Source organism: Micropterus dolomieu, linkage group LG02 (genome assembly GCF_021292245.1).
Source record: "Micropterus dolomieu isolate WLL.071019.BEF.003 ecotype Adirondacks linkage group LG02, ASM2129224v1, whole genome shotgun sequence".
Lineage (NCBI taxonomy): Eukaryota > Metazoa > Chordata > Actinopteri > Centrarchiformes > Centrarchidae > Micropterus > Micropterus dolomieu.
In genome coordinates this window covers 27447620-27466667 of record NC_060151.1, presented here as the reverse complement: position 1 = coordinate 27466667, position 19048 = coordinate 27447620, and the positions used below count along the sequence as shown (strand labels likewise).

At 39.4% G+C, this 19048-nt stretch overlaps 1 protein-coding gene across 6 annotated transcripts in view; it reads right to left on the bottom strand.

Annotated features, from left to right (window-relative positions):
* The window catches only part of LOC123963771 (protein shisa-6), a 76934-nt gene that overhangs the window by 18170 nt on the left and 39716 nt on the right, over positions 1-19048 (bottom strand). The window contains exon 4 of one of the 6 annotated variants that reach the window (XM_046040840.1): positions 15930-15954. The exons of the other annotated variants lie outside the window; for them this stretch is intronic. Coding sequence (XP_045896796.1) covers positions 15930-15954 — 25 coding nt within the window. The remainder of the gene's footprint in view (positions 1-15929; positions 15955-19048) is intronic. 6 annotated transcript variants of the gene reach the window in all.

Genomic DNA, 19048 nt, shown 5'->3' with positions numbered 1-19048 from the left:
CTGTGAGCCAGGCATCGGATGAACAGCACCGCATTAAAGTCAAGGTGCAGCCATTATTGCTTCAGGAACTGGAAATTTATTGAAATAAGGAGGAGGTGTCTTTTTCTCACGCTAATGTCACGATATTTCCCTAACCTTTCCTTAAGTGTTTTAGTTCCCCAACCATGACCTTTTCAATAGTTCATAACCATGATTATTTAATGGATAGCCTGAAACCAGAAGGGTACCACACTTCTTAGAGCAGCACGTCAATGCTCATGGTTTTGGAATGACATGTTCAGCAATCCCATACTGGTGTAATATTTAGGAGGCCTCATATAAAACACAGAATAGCAAAACTTTCCACTTCATTCAGGTTTATTGAAGTAGTTAAAAAAAACTTCTACCTCCTTTGTTTTTTGTTGAACTTGTGGCAAAGACTGAAATTGGTTTTAGCTTGCATCTGTTCATCTTATACTTAGAGAACATCTACAGAATAAAGCTCGTGTTGGAGATAGTTTCATGATTAAACATACGGTTCAAAGCTAAAAAGCTAAAAAGGGGCACAAACACAAGACAATACTGAATGTGACAGAAGTAATCAAGTGAAGACACACTAGGCATTTTAAGACTTTCTTATCATGTTTGGTATAAAGGAAAGGCAGCAGAGTATTCCAAAAATGAATTAACCATTGGGTTATTTTCCATAATTACGATCCATGTTTTCCTATAATTACATTGGTAGTTTGGCAGAAAGCAACTGCTGATAAGAAGCCTGATGAAATGATTAAATAAAGGAGAAAAGTCAGGCTTTGTGAAGACACCACAAAGTGGAAAATTACCACTGAGATCTTTTAATGACTTTGCAATTATGAGCCGAGCTCGGCTTCTTGTTGGTACAGAATGCTAAATCTAAATGTTAACATATTTCACTTCAATTTGGGAGAGCGCTTCAGTTGAGAGAGGACAAATTTCAGTTCACCCCAGTTCACACTTTGATCAGACACGACTGCGCAGTCGTGCGTCATGTAAAATTCATAGTGAACTAGAAATTCACCCTGAAGAAATGGCTGAAGAATTCTTCTCGTTTAGCTTCCAATGTGCACCTAGATAATAGACTAGAGAGGATGTTTCCATTCCAGGTGCTCCTATTTCTGTATCTGTCACCTTTTCAATGCCATTCTTTCAGTCCCATCTATAATTCTGATGGATTAGTTTGTGTCTATGTGGTTAGACAGTCTCCCTCCTCTCTAAAAAGAACAGAGACAGGGGATCCGAGTGGGAAGTTGTCGTGTGTAATACCAAGCCGGTCGCCTCTATTCTCCTGAGGCAGAGGATCTTTCTTTCTCCTTTATTGATTAGGGATAGTGTGTCGCAGCTCCTGGGTGCATCGTGCACTCCTGACATGCTTTTTCCAGTCAAGAGAAGGCGCAGCCTGTTGTTGTCCCACCTCAGGCTGACCTTGTGATTTATTACAAAATACTTGAGCTCTGCAGAGACTGCAGGCCAAAGTAGCAGCGATAAATGAGCGTGGCGTGGCAAGGAAAGAAAACGAGGACGAGTTGTTGAAACATACACTGTGAAAAATCTCCATATTACACAGAGCTGTAGCTACCATTCAGTATTTCTGTATGGGTTTTAGTAACATAAGTTCAGACTCTCCAGCTGCAACTTTGGCATCTTTAGGTATTTTATTAGCCGATTCCAGCGTGTTTTACTCAATAATTACATTTGAGCGGTTTTAGGACAACATAATGAATAAATAAAGAGGTTTTAGTATCTCCCCTCAAGCATTTTATTTCTGGCAGTTTGAAGAAGGCTTTAAAACACCATTTAACCCTAATGTTGGAAAATGAAAAAGTCAATAAAAAACTTATGTGATGACCTTTTTGCAGAAATGGATCTCTAAAATCTTTATATCTATAATTGAGTCCTATAACTATATTTAGTGGACAATAGACACTGAACTTCCATTAGAAATCAAATTAATGATGTTGAAACAGGACTGAATAAGGCAGGTAACCCAAGGTTGAGATTGTCTTTATTTTGTTTCATTACAGACAGATTGATTGGCTCTCTGTAGAAAGTGTTGCATGTGACTTGGATGACACACAACGTGACTTAGGTTAACTTAGGTAAGCATAGTGTCTTGTTTTGCAGCGATATCCAATCTTTACAAATGTATAGATGGGTTGGACAAATAGTGAATCTCTGTTTGTCTTGGAAGGATAAATCCCCACCAGTGTATTCTTCAGATTTGGTTTGGTACCACACAGTGTTCTTACTCTGTGCTGCCTTTTCTCCTTAGGCTTCAGTAAATCTTGCTGCTTAATGTGGGGAACTTGTCTTTGGTGGGCTTGATTCTGGTGCTCAGACCCCAGAACGTGGAATGATCCTTGACTTCTCAGAGATAGCTCTTTGCCTCTGTCTCTCTCGCTGCCAGGGTTACGACAGCTGACTGATAAGGAGACACTGTGGTTGAGGCTCAAGGCTAGCAGATAGTGGTGTTTTCTTCAGTCTTGTATGTTTACAGATTCACTGTCTCCACCTTCCTCATCACACTGGCTCACTTTAATCTCCACAACACTCAACCTGAGTTCCCTGCCTTCATCAAGAAGAGTTGTTTCTTTCTTTCACCCTAACAACTTCTGTAAATGTTTTTGTTTTTTTTAAATATTCAAATGTATTTTAAATGCCTTAACATGTGTCTGCCAACTGGAATACTTCTTCAGTTTTAAGAAAAATGACTTAAGATGTCTGAAGGTTCTCAGTCATCCAGGTCATAGTTTTCCAAGGAAGGTTAAAGTCAAGGGCAACTGGACTTGGTTCAATGACTTAAATTACAGACCGTGTAAGAAGATTGGTGTCATTGGTGGATGAGAAAATACTGGAAACCCCAAGTTTGTTTTAATAAGAGGCTGCTGACAGGGTTTGTGACTAATACGAATTGCAAGCAGGAGACATTTTCACTCTGCAGATGTGATCTCGTTTATTCCAAAATCAGGCTAACCTAACCTTGGTGCTCCTGGAAAAAAACAATAAAGAAATAGCATCAGTGTCTCGCCAATTAGTGACTACTCAGAGAATCTTTTATCAGGAAGCCTTTGAGTAAGTGGGTGTTATTTTACAGCCATTCCCATCAGTGGAGCATTTCTTGGCTCAGCGTTGCATGCCTTTGAGTGACTTCGTCTCCTTCACACTTCTGCCACTTTCACAGAATTAAAAACAACAAGCACCCTTCTCTTGCCTGCCTCATGAGTAATGTGTGATGATTAGAACAGATAATTACATCTATTTACATATAAATGTGATTGATACTTGTCCTACAGAGTTAAGCTTCCTTAAGCCGCTGCCGGAGCTGTTTGCCACTGATCTTGTTATAATCTATCCATAATATTTGGATCCTCCATCTGAAGTTACCTAATTAAATGATCATTCGCGACAAGTAAACAATTGGGGATGATAATGATTCTAATTAACGATGGATGAACACTGTGAGGTGGTACGTGTTGAGAGACGCATCTATTGCATTCTTTTAATGGTGTTCATGAAGTCTTATTAATCACACGTCTCCTAGTAAAGAGACGGAGTAAGATCTGTTTTTCACAGTAGCAGAGATGGAGCGACAGCAGCATCGCACACTGTCTGAGAGGCCGCGGGTCTAATTGATTAGGTGCTGTCATCCACAATATCGACCGCCCTCATAAGAATCTCAAATAAGCTCTGGAGTGATAATGCCAGCACTCGTTAAAATTTGAGCCCTGTGGGACTTTTGGAAATGTCAAGACAAACCCAAATGGTTTTAAAACATGAGGACCTTTTTTAAATAGATGCCATGAATCCTATTGTCATAACAACTAGCAACAATATCTTGATTGTGCATTCATAGATTTAAGATATAATCAAGTTTCTGTTTCTTTTCCCTGCGGTGCTTTTTCATTTTTATTGGCCCTACCTGAGGCCCCTTGGTGAAGGTGTTAAGAACATTTGCTCACTTTGTGTAGCCTTGTGTCAAACATGCCCTCCAGTCAGGTTGTGCCTCAACAGGAACACTGCTTATTAAAACTTTGGCTTCAAGCCCAAAGAGCCTCTGGGTTCTTTTAAACTGGTAACGTCTCTGCAGCTTGCTGGTGGGCTGCATGTGCAAAGTGTTTGCCAAAGGTGTCTGGTTGGAGGTTAGACCCCTGGTCGGTCTGAGACTCTGTTTCCTTCCACATACTATAATAATCCTGACACACTTGGGAACTTTCAACCACACATATTTCAAGTAGCTTGGCAACATGACCTTTCAAGAAACGTCACATTTCACAGTGCAACACTGTCTCCTAGATCTAACTAAATTGTTTAACCAATTAAGATGTGTTGACAAATGTAATCATCGCCTAACAGATGGTTTTAGTTCATGTTGTGTTTGTGATTCAAGTCACTGCTGATTCTGTTTTAAACCACATCATGATCTTTCCCTAACCTCAACCAAGTGCTTTATAACCATGAAAAAGTTGAATTGATTAATACTGAGCAGTAGTGTTGTAGTCAAGACCGCCCAAACCGAGACCAAGTCGAGACCAAGACCGTGGGAGAGCAAGACCGAGTCAAGACCAAGACGGGTTCTCCATATTACATGACACACAATAAAATGTGAAATGAGATCACAGGTGCTTCTCAAATTGATCTGAAAAATCCACATTCCCATTAACACGCCCAGATACAAACACTAAGAGCTGAAATCAACATAACCATCTTTATTCAACACTCATTTTCCATGCCTAGTGCGGAGGGGTGACAGTCGTTAACGGTAACAGCGCATCAAAGTTAGGATGTTAACAAATAATTCAGATAATGCAAAAGCAATTTACTGTTATTTCCAAAATTATGGTCTTGAAATAAAATCCCGAGTCCTCAATGTCCGAGACTGAGAGAAGACCAAGTAGAAATGCAGTTGAGTCCAAGACCATCAAAAAGTGGTCTTAAGACTGGTCTCGAGACCAAGAACGGTCTCAAGTACTACAACACTACTGAGCAGATATTGTATTACAAGAAAACTAATTAAATACCTCGGACATTTTACTGATGTACTCAACATTTTTGTGATTTTAACGTTTCTTCTTAAAGCCTTTCTGGCGGCCCAGTGCATTTCATGCAGATGCTGAAGGGTTGCTTGTGTGTCTATATGAGATGCAGAGGGGCGTGATAGACTGTTGGTATTTGATAACCTGGGAATGAGAACGGGGTGGCGTTAGATGATGCAAAGCAGTTAGGTGGGTGTTGCACATCATATATCAGTTCCTGAATGTCCAAGAGTTTCCTCCACATCAAACGCTCATTACAATGCTATAACAAATGGACCGACAGTCATTTTCTCACCATGTTCACTGTTCGTACATAGTTCACAGTGACAAGAAACTATACTGTAGACCTTATATGAAGCAAGTTAATTGACTTGTTTCTCAGGGAGGTCTTTTTGTGCTCGCTGTGTGTCCACAGTAGTTGGTTGTCTACCCGGAGCTCAAAGCACCCCCCATGGTCCTGACTGCAGGAGTGACTACTAATTATACAGCAGCAGGGAAGCACACTGTGAAAAGGTGACTTACTTGTGGTAACTTGGAAAATGTACTTTTCAAAAATGTTTTTCGTTTCTTTCAGTTTCGCGTGCGTGATACTCTGCTTGAAATATGATGCTGGTTGAAAATGGATCAATAAAAGAAAATGTTTTGGAGGACATTCCTGAGTACACAAGAAATCAAAAAATATTTTTCAAAAAATTTTGGATGGGTGAATCAGACAGGCTGAAATCAGATAGGAAGCAAAGAAAACAAAGGGAGATAAGGAGCGGGTGGGCGGCTGGAGATGAAAGCCGAGTGAAAGAGAATGAATGTGAATGAAACAGTGAAGTGATTGTTGGGCTTCTGTATCAGGGCTTTTGAAGAGCTGTCTGGTTTTTACAAAAGAAGAGGTCAGTGAACAGATAAGGGCAGAATAGGTGGTCTGTCATATGCACAGATGAAGAAATCCCACACTGCCAAACAAAGAGAATCAGAAATACAGGTGAGAGTAGAGGATGGATGCATCCCTCTAAGGGATGCAAGACATTTTCTGAACTAGGCAACATCAAAGGGGGTGAAAATGAACAGCAAGAAAGATTGAAACAAACCTGTTCTATAAGATTAGGTCTTGGCTTATGAATTGCACTGGCTAAGACGTGTTTCAAAAAGGCATGTCTAATTTTCTAAACCTACACTACAACAGTAGGCCCCATGGAATAAGTCAAAGAGTTTTATATCTTATTGTATTATCTTCTAATTATTCCGATAGCATATGTTTTTATTTGTAAAGACATTAGACAAACCAAGTGATAATTGGTGCAGTTTATGTGTTGCTTCAGCCCAGTCACCTCAGTGAGAAGGTGGTGCAGTCTGCCACTGCGTCTTTTTTAATACAATCATTGGGGACACAAAAATGAAGACATTTTAAAATTCTTCAAGACTGGAATTATAATTTTCTTATTGTCAACAAATCCCATGAAAATTTCAAAACCAACAATGCATTAGTAAATCTCTCAATACCTGAGGACCACTGGTTCCTACTGAAGATGTAAAAATTAAAACAGCCAGTCACTGAGGTTTTTAATAAACATTACGTAAACACACAACGTTGTTGTGGACTATCTTCAGGGGAGGAAGAATACACATTTTGAGCTATTGAGCCAAAACAAACTACTGTGCGTGTGTTCATGTTGATGAAGGAGCAAGTCATTCAGTGCAACACTGTAGCTCATTAATGTGTTTTAAAAATGAAACAGCTCACATTTGTTTTTGTTTTTTTCCATTTAGAAATTAATGTGAGTTTGACTCTGGCAGAGGAACTTTGCAGCTGTTGTGGTCTTACCCTTTGTTATTTATTTCTTGTGATCATCATTCACTCACAGATATTTCCCAAGACTGGTCGGACGCTATTTCATTTCAAATTGGTTGCCAATGAATTATGGACAATGATGAAGCAGCTGAAAGCTATCAAAAATTTCAAAAATTTAATCATCAAACTACTATTTTCAAGGTCAAGAATGAACGATTATTTTTATTACTAATAAATCTGCCAATTGTTATTTTTGGTTAAACACTGAGCTATCGAATGGCAAAAATGTCTAGTTTCAGTTTCTCAGAGCCAGAAAAGTCCAAAACTATGGTTCCCTTTGACCAGTCTCAATAAAATAAAATAAAATGATCCAACATTGTGCAATCAATCGCACCAAACACCAAATCTCTGTGTGGAGGCTTGTTTTTCTGAGCAGTAGTTAGTAACATGTGCTACTTGCTGTAATGGCATTTGTAATACCATTACTAAGTCCTGCTACATTCACTTTTCTCACCTTTGAAAAGCTGCTCGGCATCAGGCATCCTGCAGATATAATATAGTCACACAAAGCCTTAAATTTCAGTGAAAGCTGCACAAAGAAGAAAGAAAACAATACTGCTACTTATGATTTGCATTCCTCTGTATGTAGAGGATGTTCACTGGGAGACCTTAGGGCGTTCATTTACAGTAGAAGATGAAGAGGAGAAATCAAACAACGCTTTGTGAGATTGATTAGTTTGGAGCCTCGTGCCTTCAACTATCTCACATGGTGGAGTAAATGAAGTTCCTGCTACCTCTTGTCTTCCATCTGAAGACCCCTGCTGTCTGTGAGCCTCCCCCAGTCACATTTTGATCTTTTCTTTCATGCCACTCACTCCTTTCTCTCCCTCAAACCAAACATATCTTGCTTTTTAATTAGACCCAGGAAAAGGCTGCTTCACTTTTCATGTGTATTGTTTTTTTTTTTTACTTGAACTTAAACCCATAATAAATTATTCAATCTGAAAAAAGATTGCATTTACTGAGGCAAGAATTCTTGTGTTTACTGCAAATATGGGCCTGTGGCTAATACTGACAATCACATAGACAGCACTTTATTTATATTAAAAAGTAAAAAGAAATAGAAAATTGCCCTTCTAGGACCTGATAGATGAAAACTAAATACAAACTGAGCCTATCCAAAAGTCCAAGATGGAAAGGCTCAATGAAGTAGGGTGCAAGGGAGTTAAAAAAAACAAAAAAAAACACACCTCTGCAACTACGGGAACAAACAACATCCAGCTACTTCTCACAAGACAGAGTGATGCACTAACAAGCCCTCAGAGTAGCTCGTTTTTCCACCTCTTGCTGTTTCTGTTCATTTTGGGTGCCAGACACATCAGTCTGTGGGTTCGTGGGGGTTGTGACTGCTTGGAGATGAAATCCTAGTGGGCAATGCATGACTGGAATCCATGTATCGATGCAGGCTCCTGTCTTTGCCAGCTGTTGCTCCTGACAAGGAAACATGATGTCAAAACAGGAGCTTCCGAGGATAGCAAAAAGCAGCTGAAGATAAGCAAGCTAGTGCTATTAAATTGGACAAGAGGTACACATGTGCTGCAGCATGGAACAAAATATATAGACCATAAATTAGTATGTCTGATACTAATGAATTCCTGCTAATTTAAACTGCACAGTGATTAGGGCAGTGTTGTGACTAATATATTGCTTTATTTCATCCATAGAATTTAAACAATATGGCCAGAAAAATGCATAAAAACCCATGTCCGAAAAATACTTTGGCTGTTAATGGTTTGGAAAAACATACAAAAGGCGTGGCCTCTGTGCACAAAGCCAGTTTAAGAGGCGTGACCCCCATTTGAACACCTCTGGGATAAACTGGAACTGTGACTTATCACACAACATCAGTGTTGAAGCTCAGTATTGCTTGTTTGGCTGAATGGGCTGAGTGGATGCTAATAAACTGCAGATACATTAGTAAATCCTATAGATCTCTTTCATGCCCACATGTGGGTCACAAGTGTAGGTTGGATTAGTGAAATGCGTCAGAATGAGCAAGAGGGAATGCAGCACGTATGTTGCTATCCAAAGCCAGAGTAAAAAACTAATAAAAGTAGTATTTAGTATGATTATTTTTATCACTTGAAGATTTTGTTGGATCTCTGCTGTACAACAAACAGTTAATTTATTCTTCTACACTGGTATAATAATCAGTTGGCTCCGTCAGAGTTGTTATTAGTATTGCGGAGGTCGATAGAGGTCATAGATTAACTTTATAATGATCTGGTTGACAAATCATCAAGATCGAAGCTCTTCAAATAATTGAAGGAGGAGGAGGAGATTTAAATCTAATTACAAAAGGTCTCCACCAACTTCCCAGAAATGCTGATAAGGAGTATGTGAAGTAATGAGTCTCCATTATGAACGGGCGGGCACCTCCTTTACTGCTGACACAGTTAGACACCTATCGTCACCTTGGCAGTTTAAAACAATCGTGAACAAACATTTCAAATTCATAATTCAATTCCAGCGTGCAGTGTTTGATGAATGAAACCAGACTGGAGTTCATCGTCTGAAAGAAGCCAGTCTGAGAAAGGAGAAGTCATTACATTAGGTCATAAAGAGAAGCACAAATAACAAAGCACAGCGGGAAAGACGATTTCAAATCATATCCTGCTAATTAAATATCTCCAAAACTCGGGTAAAAGCCATTAAAATGACTCCAGTGCTGTTTGAGTGGAGCATTATTGAAATTGCATTCATCTGAAGCACATCAAAAGATAAAAATGGTGATAAAGAAAAAAAATTAACTGCGAGCCGCTGCTGGGTCACATCGTTGAATCAATGTTTCACTGCTCTCCTCCATCAAACTCGATGCATCACTTTTACACAGCGCATGGCCTAACAGCTATTGTGTGAATAAATTCTTAACCTAACATTATCACAAATAATTAAAACATAATCACTTAAGGTATACAGATAACAGGGAAGATCTGAATAGCATTCATTTCCCATTTCTGTCTACACTATTTATCTCATCAAACAGATGGTTTGAACTAAGGTTCCACCTCTGACCGGGCAGATAGCCAATCATAGATTATGATAATATGGAGCACCTGGGGTGGCCAGTCAAATTGGCCCACCCCCCCTAGGTCACTCCCTGGACATGACACTAAAGTACACCAGGAGCCAGATGTAAATTGCATAAAGCTGTGCATTCTGGTACAGCATTTCGCTACACATGCACTGATTTTTATTAAAGAAAAATGTGGGATGCCCAGGTGACCAAGGGATTAATCCCAACATCCCGTCCAGTGTGCTGCTGAGACCTTAGTTGCATGTTGTTCGTCATCTCTCTCTCCTCTCATTACCTGCTAACACTGGCATAAAAGAATAATTAAAACATAAAGAATGTGCAGTCCTTTAAACAAATAGACTTTGAGTATATATGCTATAACTACTATTGGATGGATTGCCATGACATTTGGTACCAACATGATGTTCCCTGCAGGATGAATTGTAATGACTTTGGTGACTTTTCTTCTAATTCAAAATCTTCAGGTCAATATTAAAGTCAGATGGTAAACATTATACCTGTTAAACATCAGTATGTTAGCGTAAAGATGTTAGTAATTAGCTCTAAGCACATCTGTGTTATGGTTTTAGGTTTGAATGTAGTTCAAGTCCTGTTTAATTTTGTATTCTCACTCGTGCTCATGTGTCTTGGTAACTTTACTTCCTGTTTAAGTGTGTTTTCCCATCTGTGAGACTATCTGCCCCGCCTGTATTAGTTTCTCTTGTGCCTTGTTATCCTTCTCTAGTGTATTCAGTCCTTGTGTCTTCCCTTGTTCAGTTGTCAAGCTCGTCTGTGTCGAGTCCCCCTGTATCTTTCCCGCCTGTGTTCATCATGCCATGCCGGTTTGTTATTAGTTTAGTTTTTTTTATTTTCTCCTTTGTTTTTGGATTCTGCCTCAGCCTGATCCCTCTGCCTGCCTGGAGTTCTGTGTTTGGGTCCTTTTGCCCAACCTTAACAGTCTGTTGTTAGGTACATCCCAAGCGGCAACCTCCATGCTTAAAAAATAAAGCCACAATGGAAACGCCAAAAAAAACATAGTTCTTTGAATGGCCACTTGAGGCTGACTCCAAAAGCAGGTCGGTTCCCACAGACCCCCATGTGAAATGTCCAACCTTTCAGCAGAAATAAACAAATGTTTACAGCCTGGTACAAATAATGGATTTGGTCTCTATAGCTAATGTACCCATTCATGACAAGTGTGCAGGGGGTGAACATGTATATATTTATTTAAAAACCACCTGTTTAAATTATATTAGCTTATGCAGAATATAGGGCCTGGCCACTTTGATGCTTCTGGGTGTCTGCTAGCTCCACCTACGCTCCACCTGTTTGGCCATTTTTTGATTTGCTGGGAGTTAGAGTTAGGCACATCATGTAGACTACTGTTAATTCAAAACAGAAGTTCTCAATGCACGTCCATGTTTTATACAGAGCTGCTAGCATGGCTTTAGACCTTCTACTATTTAACCATTAGCAGTTGCCTAAACTCAACCAAACCATAAAAAGTGGCAGATCAAAAAAACAGCCACCTAAATCATTTTTGTGACGTCACTTGTAGCAGTTTTGTAAGGCACTGACAAACAATGTCATCCTGTTGATAGTGAAGAGTCATTAAAGGACTTGCTCAGAGTTATTACAGTATACCAGGAGAGTCATGTCATTTAATTTTTACCATGCACAGCTTTATTCACTGTAATAAGGCGATGGTGTAACAATTGTCTTGGGCTCCTTTCGGAGGTCTGACACTAGGATGCTTCAGAAGGAAAAAGGCTGTACTTCAGAAGGAGACGAGGGCAAATAAACCCATGTGGGAACTCTTAAAATACCCCTTTAACTAGGGCAGCACACGAGGCTCCGGGGTGTAGCACGCTACATGGCGAACCTGTCCATGCAGGGGGGGACACAAGTTATATAAACCAACACCAGACACTGCAGGATCCTGCTAACTGCAGGTTCTGATAATAAAAAGGCGAGGAGAGGACCTGTGACTTCAAATGTAATAATTTCACCTGCTGCATGGCAACTCATGACTAAGCAAGTACAGTAGATAGACTTGGGGATTAACTCTGGAGCTTCTACTTTGAATTTTAGCACTGCCAGCGAAGCAACTTCTACAACTGGGGTGTTTTAAAACAACCGAATGGCGCGGCGGCGGTTAAAGATTCATGGGCTCCATATTCACAGCCATCCGTTTCACTGATGAGGTCTATAGCGAGGGATTAGGGGAGCCTTGCATATTGTTAAAAGTAAATTGGTGCCTCTCAATTCTTGCAGCATTACCCAGTCTGTCCTGCACATATAATGAATTCCAGTAATGAACTGGCCTCATACAGGAGAACACAATATAAGCTTTAAAGTGTTGTACTATGCAGGCCACATTTGTCACCATTACAGTCAATATTTGGTGACTGCCACAAGATAAATGTGGCCCTGGGGAACAATGAAAGAAGCCTGGTCTAATCTAATGTGAGTCATGATAGTCTCTGTGGCTCCGGTAGGCCCAGGTAATGGTCTGCATTGTACAATACAACATCAGCTATTCTCCATCATTTCACCTTGATGCTCTACTGTATGGATCATACCGTTAAAGCATTAATATTACTTTAAGAATAAAAGTATAAGGGTTCAGGCAATAAAAGAACAAAATAGCATTTGAGTTCTCAAGTTTTATGAGTCGAGGCTGACCTAAATAGTAGACGAAATCAACTCCTTTTCTATTTGTGCTGGTTGTCTCTGGTGACTGAGTTTAACATTTAATCAATTCAACTAATTGGATACTTTAAATGGAATTGTTCTCAGCTAGAAAATGAGTCGTTGCCAAAACAGCAGTCTCGTGCAGCTAATGGAAAACAAATATTTTGGGGTACTTTTTTCCTTTATTTTGGATAGGATAGGCAAACGTGGGAGAAAGAGATGGGATGACATGCAGCAAAGGGCTGTGGGCCGGACTCGAACACGGGCCACTGCAATAAGGACTCAGTCTTGTCAACGGGGCGCCAAGTTAGCTAACCAGCACCCCTTCAAGAAGAGCCCATGCCAGTGCAGGTCATCAGTAGAGCATTTACAGGCAAACTTGTCTGTCTTAAATAAGTATTAGAGACACACAGACTGTCCTAAAACAACCAACAGGAAGTTATTCTAGTTTGACTGGCTGATTTGGCTGTTTATCAACATGGTCAGCAGCAGTGGCGTGTGATACAGAGGCAGTATAGGTACTTTAAAAGCTTGATTGCATCAAACACCGTTCTGCTCCTCGGACTCACAACTCAGTCAAATGTGAACACACAGACATGATCCCCATCATTTTAGAATCAGTGTGACTTATTCATTCTGAGGATACCATTACCTCTGATGTCCATCATGTATTAACATCCAATCTTTAAAATTTTAAGTTTTCTGTGATATTTGTACATACAATGCAAACAGGAACCAACAGCTAATTCAGCATACTTTTAAAGCTAACTTCCCAAGATGTAAACAAATATAGGCAGGGCAGTTGTCTGGAACTGTGTCTAACCCACAGTTACACACACTTTGAAAACACTTTCACAGACTTTGATAGAGAACACATCTCTCTCCACATTGTCTGACACCATCACTGTGTATCAATCTCCTCTTCACTGAAGCTGTATGATGATATGAACACAGTGAAATATTCAAACATGACATTGTTGGGGGCTGCACCCTACCATCAGATGAAAATATTCTAGATGTCTTGTGCAACACTTGTGCAAACTAATTTCCCCAATATTCAGCTTCATGTATTTTGTATGTTTTGAAACACTGGGATATTCACCCGAATTTAAAATACATTTCTGTTCTGTCAGTTTGCAGAGCTGGAGCCACCAGAGGGTCCAATAGAGTTTTAAAAGTTAAAAAGGTCCATAAATGCAACTTTTTCGAGGTTGATCTTTATTTGTGCAGGTGTTGGGATTTCTGTCTTCTAAACTGGACCTTCTAGTCTGTAATTTGTTTTGTACCAAATACTCCACAAACTTAATGACAATGCACCACTCCCAGATTACAGACATGTCAGGGGAAGTGGGTCAAAACATTATATTCTGGCATCAGAGGACCAAATCTGAGCAAGTCATATTTGCCACATTTGGGGGGTGTGATTGGGGGTGCAGACTGGGCTCGTTTAAGCTAAATAAGTAGCTCTAATTAGCAGCACTCAGGCTAAGTTTAGGCCAGTTTCGGCACCCTGATTCATATCAGCACTTGTTGAGATTTTGGTCATTTATCATGAGTCTGGCAACTCAGGTTGTATTGGATCAAATGTATTTGGGTCTTAAAAGTCAAGACCATTTACTGCCCCTTTAACCAGAGGTAATGGGAATGTTTTTTCACATAGTAAACTCTTTCAGCCAGCCAGCATCTCTTCGGAGGACAAAGCTTGCTCAGCGATTTGCACCGAATGCTTAGATTTTTTTCCTCCCATACCAGGAAGATCCAGCCACAAACAACCTAAAACTATCTGACAGTGAAGCATTTATTTTCTCCAGCAGTGTTCAGGGAACACTGGGAGTCTTGAATCCTTCAGCTTCATAAGAATCTGACAGAAGGCTTGTCAACAGACTGAAGAATGCCTCAGGCCTGCTTAGCGTCTCCAGCCGGGGCCAGACATTAGTATGCACAGAGAGTACAAGGCTTAAGTCCATATCGCACCATGTGTGCATTATATCTAACCTTATTCCAATCCTACACACTACAGGCAACTCCATCTACAAAAAGGTATCTTGCCATTGGTTACTACAAACTCATGCTAAACCTTTTTCATAAAGTGTAAAGCTAAAGGTTTTGTTGTCAATCTTTATGTTGAACATATTTGTGCATAATCATATTTATGCCCATATCCACAAAGATTTGAGATACAAATCTCAAGGTCATTATGCACAGAGATACACATGTTATCTGCACACAAACATGTATGATTCATACACATACACGCATGACGCATACCCCCTCCCAGCATGCAAAGCTGCAAGAGCAGATCAGTGCTCACAAAAGCAACTTGTGAGCACTGTTCACATTCAATTCTCAAATGACGCCAGGCTCCCGTTTCAATGAATAAATGTCACTCCTGTTCACTGCATGTCCCTGAGTTTTACTTATTTAAATTATGAATTTGCACCACTGATGTCTTCTCTTGTAGAACTGTTTGTTGTACAAAATCTAGATTTAAAGGTTCAGTGTGTAAGTTTATGTGGCATCTAGTGGTGAGGGTTGTGTAATCAGTGACTCACGGTGAATTCATGTGTTGCTCGGATGGTCCCATTACCCGAGTTGTGAAGTTGTTCTTCCTAGACTTCAGTGTGTGTTCATGTGCTCATAAGTCGGAATGTAGAATCAACATGGACGCTCTTCATGGACAGAAAACTAGCCATTATAATCATACTACAAATTACATGTTAGCAAAATATGTATATTCAATACGTGATTTTGCACAAATCAAAGTTCTGTATACTTCTTAAAGTCCCATGTACCTTTATTTCTCTTTTTGCAATAAAGATTTAAGGAAAAAAAAGATTCTGATTATTCCAACACCACATGAATGCACCGCTCACCCATCCCTTTCCAAGAACGCAGGAGAAGCTACAGTCGCCGACCCACTCTGTCGGCTCTTGTGCTAAATAATGTGTGGGCCTCCATTGTCCAAATTTCACTTCTCTACTTACTTCTAACAAACCAGTCGTCTACTACTAAAGCAGTTTGTCTGTTTGGTCAACAGTAGAAACATGGTGGCGCAACATGGCGATGTGTAAGGGGGACCTGCGGTGTATATAGATAGAAATGTCTCATTCTAAGGTGATAAAAACATAACGGTTCGTTGTGTACTGAAAACACAGTTATGGATATTATATTTCACTTCTGTCAATAAATCCTCCTAAATATTACACACTGAACCTTTGAGACTTTTATTATTGTAGATGATACTGCACATTCCTTAATAAAGTAGTGTTAAGTCATATTATGACAAATTACCTGATGCAGACGCCTAGCATTACTGTTGATACATAACACAGGATGTGATGGCACATCTCATGCTCCTTGGCCCCCTAACAGGTAAATATGAAGTCCGAATTTTTTAGAATATAATTTACTAATTCTTAGGTTAATAATGTAAGTTTCAGTTTTTCAAATTGTGACTGATTATTTTTCATAAAATAAAATATTTTTTCTTTGAAGGTGTCATTAAGGTGACCAGTGAAGAGTTAAAACTAGAAGTTTATAGTTTTGAACAAAACCCTGGAGTTGTGGTTACACTTAGAAACAGAAAAGAATATAATACTGGGAAGAGATTTAATATAGAAGAAAGCGAGGAGTTGGAGGGTAGTGATATAGTAAGTATTCAAGTTATTAATTCCGTGTCTGATCTTGACAGTGTGGATACCACAGCAGAAAGTAGGCCATGAATCCCAACCAAAGATCATGTAATTTTCTGAAATGAACATTGTCAGTGCCAAGGCCAATAAAGCAGTGACACACCTCTGTGCTCACTCTCCATAATGGGGTCATGTGTTAAATATGTCGCCTTTCAGAATGAATTTCATTTCCTCTTCTCCTCCCTCTCTGATCTGCTGAAACATTTTCTCTTCCTGTGACATTTTTATTGCCGCAATAAATATAAATGATTAAAATATTGCCAGTTCAACACCAGTTAATCACATCACAATTAATTTTAATCATGATGCAAGAACATCAAAGGCATCTGTAAACAAAATATGAATGAATAGTGACATTACAGCATCAAAAGGTTTTATCTTCAAAACACTAAAGGAGTGAAATAAGGAGGGCCATGTTAAAAGCTGCAAGTAGGGGCCATTTTTCTTTCTGACAAGTGTACACATGTGAGTCTAATACAAAATGAAGTGTTCAGCTGATTGTGTAAAACCCAGCAGAGCATCTGTTAACCTTCTCTAATCACTTTTCAAATATATTTTAATCGCTCTGTGCCAGTTTTGCTTTGTTAAACTGCATGTGCACCCGTTGTTTGCCAAAGGGTTCCTCCATCATCGCAACGCATTCCCCTGAAATCTGATGAATTCATTAAAATGGTGACTTTTTATATGAGATCCCTGCTGACTGCTAAGCTAATTGCATTTCACTCCAAGAAAACACATCTCTTGCAAAATGACTACTGCAAGTGTTTTGGAGTGACGTGTGTCACACTAATCTCTGAAAAACATTTGATTGACTACGTGTTAAAGAGGTCATATTATGCTCATTTTCAGGTTCATCATTTTATTTAGGGGTTGTACCAGAACAGGTTTACATGGTTAAATTTTCAAAAAAAACACCATAGTTTTTGTGATACTGCACATTGCTGCAGCTCTTCTTTTCACCCTGTGTGTTGAACGCTCCCTTTTAGCTATGGAGTGATGCATCTTCCTCTACAAGATCTTTGTTGGGATTTGCACATGCGCAGTTCCTAGTTAAGGACTACTAGTTAATCAGAAGCAGAGAAGGGCGGGTCCTGAAAAGCCGGTAAACACTGCTTTGGTTCAGCTGTATATGTACCCCTTACCAGCTTAGCCACATGGACTGGAGCAAGAGATTCAGAGAGGTGAGTTATTAATTGTTCATTTAAATTCTGCTCTGTCTCTACATCACAGTAACAACTTTATGTCCACTGACTGCCTGGAGGGTAGCTAGTGTTTGGAAGGGAGAGGAGAGCTGTGTGCTGCAGTTCAGTGTAGTTCCACCGGTGTTTTGAGGGTGTGTCTGACTAGCCGCCAGACAAGAGTTATGACGCGTGTTTTCTTGTAACGTCACAAAAAAAAAAAATGGAAGAAAAGTCTGACTACAAACGAGCTGTTTTCAGGCAGTTCACGGCAGTGTTTTCTGTGGGAGATAAAGTATGTCTTCTTCTTCTAGACAACAGGAGTGAAACCCCTTCACATTTCATATGCACGTCTAGCAGAAGGAAGGAGAGTGTGTGAAGATCCAAAGATGCTGGTGTACAGCAGAGAACCTTAGTAGGATGATAAAACAACTGATCTCACGTTAAATATAACATGTACCATACAGTTTAATTACATGTTCATGGACACTGTACTCATGTCTAATGGTACACCTCGGTAAATAATTAATGGTCTTTGTTAGTCTTGGAGCTGTGTCTCGCTGTGTCACTGGATGGGTTGTTCAACGCATACATTTCACCTCATTTTAGTATCTCAGAGTTTTTATAAGCTTAGGAGGAGTCAACACTAGTGACAAACAACTTTGAGCTTGGTGAAAAGTCACAAAGTACATTTATATATGTACAGTTTTGAGGTACTTATACTGAGTATTTTTATTTTATGCCAGTTTATACTTCTACTCCACAACATTTCAGAGGGAGGGATTGGTGTAGTTTTTACTTTACATTTATGTACTAACATTAATTGCTAGTTACTTCGAAAAATCATGTTAATACAAACACATACACTTACAGCAGAAAAAAAAAAAAAAAACAGCTTCCCATCAGTATATAAAAAAAAATTTTGCTCCAACCTTTACCAGCTGAAACATTTAAGTAATTGCCTATATACATTAATGAGTACTTTACAAGTATATAAAGTCTTTATTTTGCTAGTCTTGGCCAAGTCCCAAATAAAAGTCCTGAACAAGTCATTATGTGCCTTCCAGCAAATTGAATACCATTTTGATTTTAACAGAACAGTAACAGACGGTCAAGAAATAAAGATTTACTTTCAAATAAATGGTGTTGGTGTGTAATTCCTGTGATTGAATTACAATCATGTATAATGTCTGGGCCAAATATTGACAGCAGAGTCCTTACATCAATGTGAGACAATAAAAGACAGTATGTCTGTAGGCAGGAAAAGAAAGTTGGTTTGCCTCACACTTTTTATAAACAATTTTTTTTCTTCAAGTGAGTACATCAAGTCATTCCAAGCCCCTGGTGTTAAAGTTCAAGTACAATTTCATTCATACATACATTCAAATAACATTTCTGATGATTAAGTTCCCCCACAGGATAAGCAGTTGACGATGGATGGATGGATGGATGGATGGATGATTAAGTGCAGCAGTGAATGTTAACAGGAGAAACTCCTGTTCACATGGCTGCTGGGAACAAAACACCTCCATCACCCAGCCTTTTGTAATATACATGGCAGAAAGTAATCCCACTTT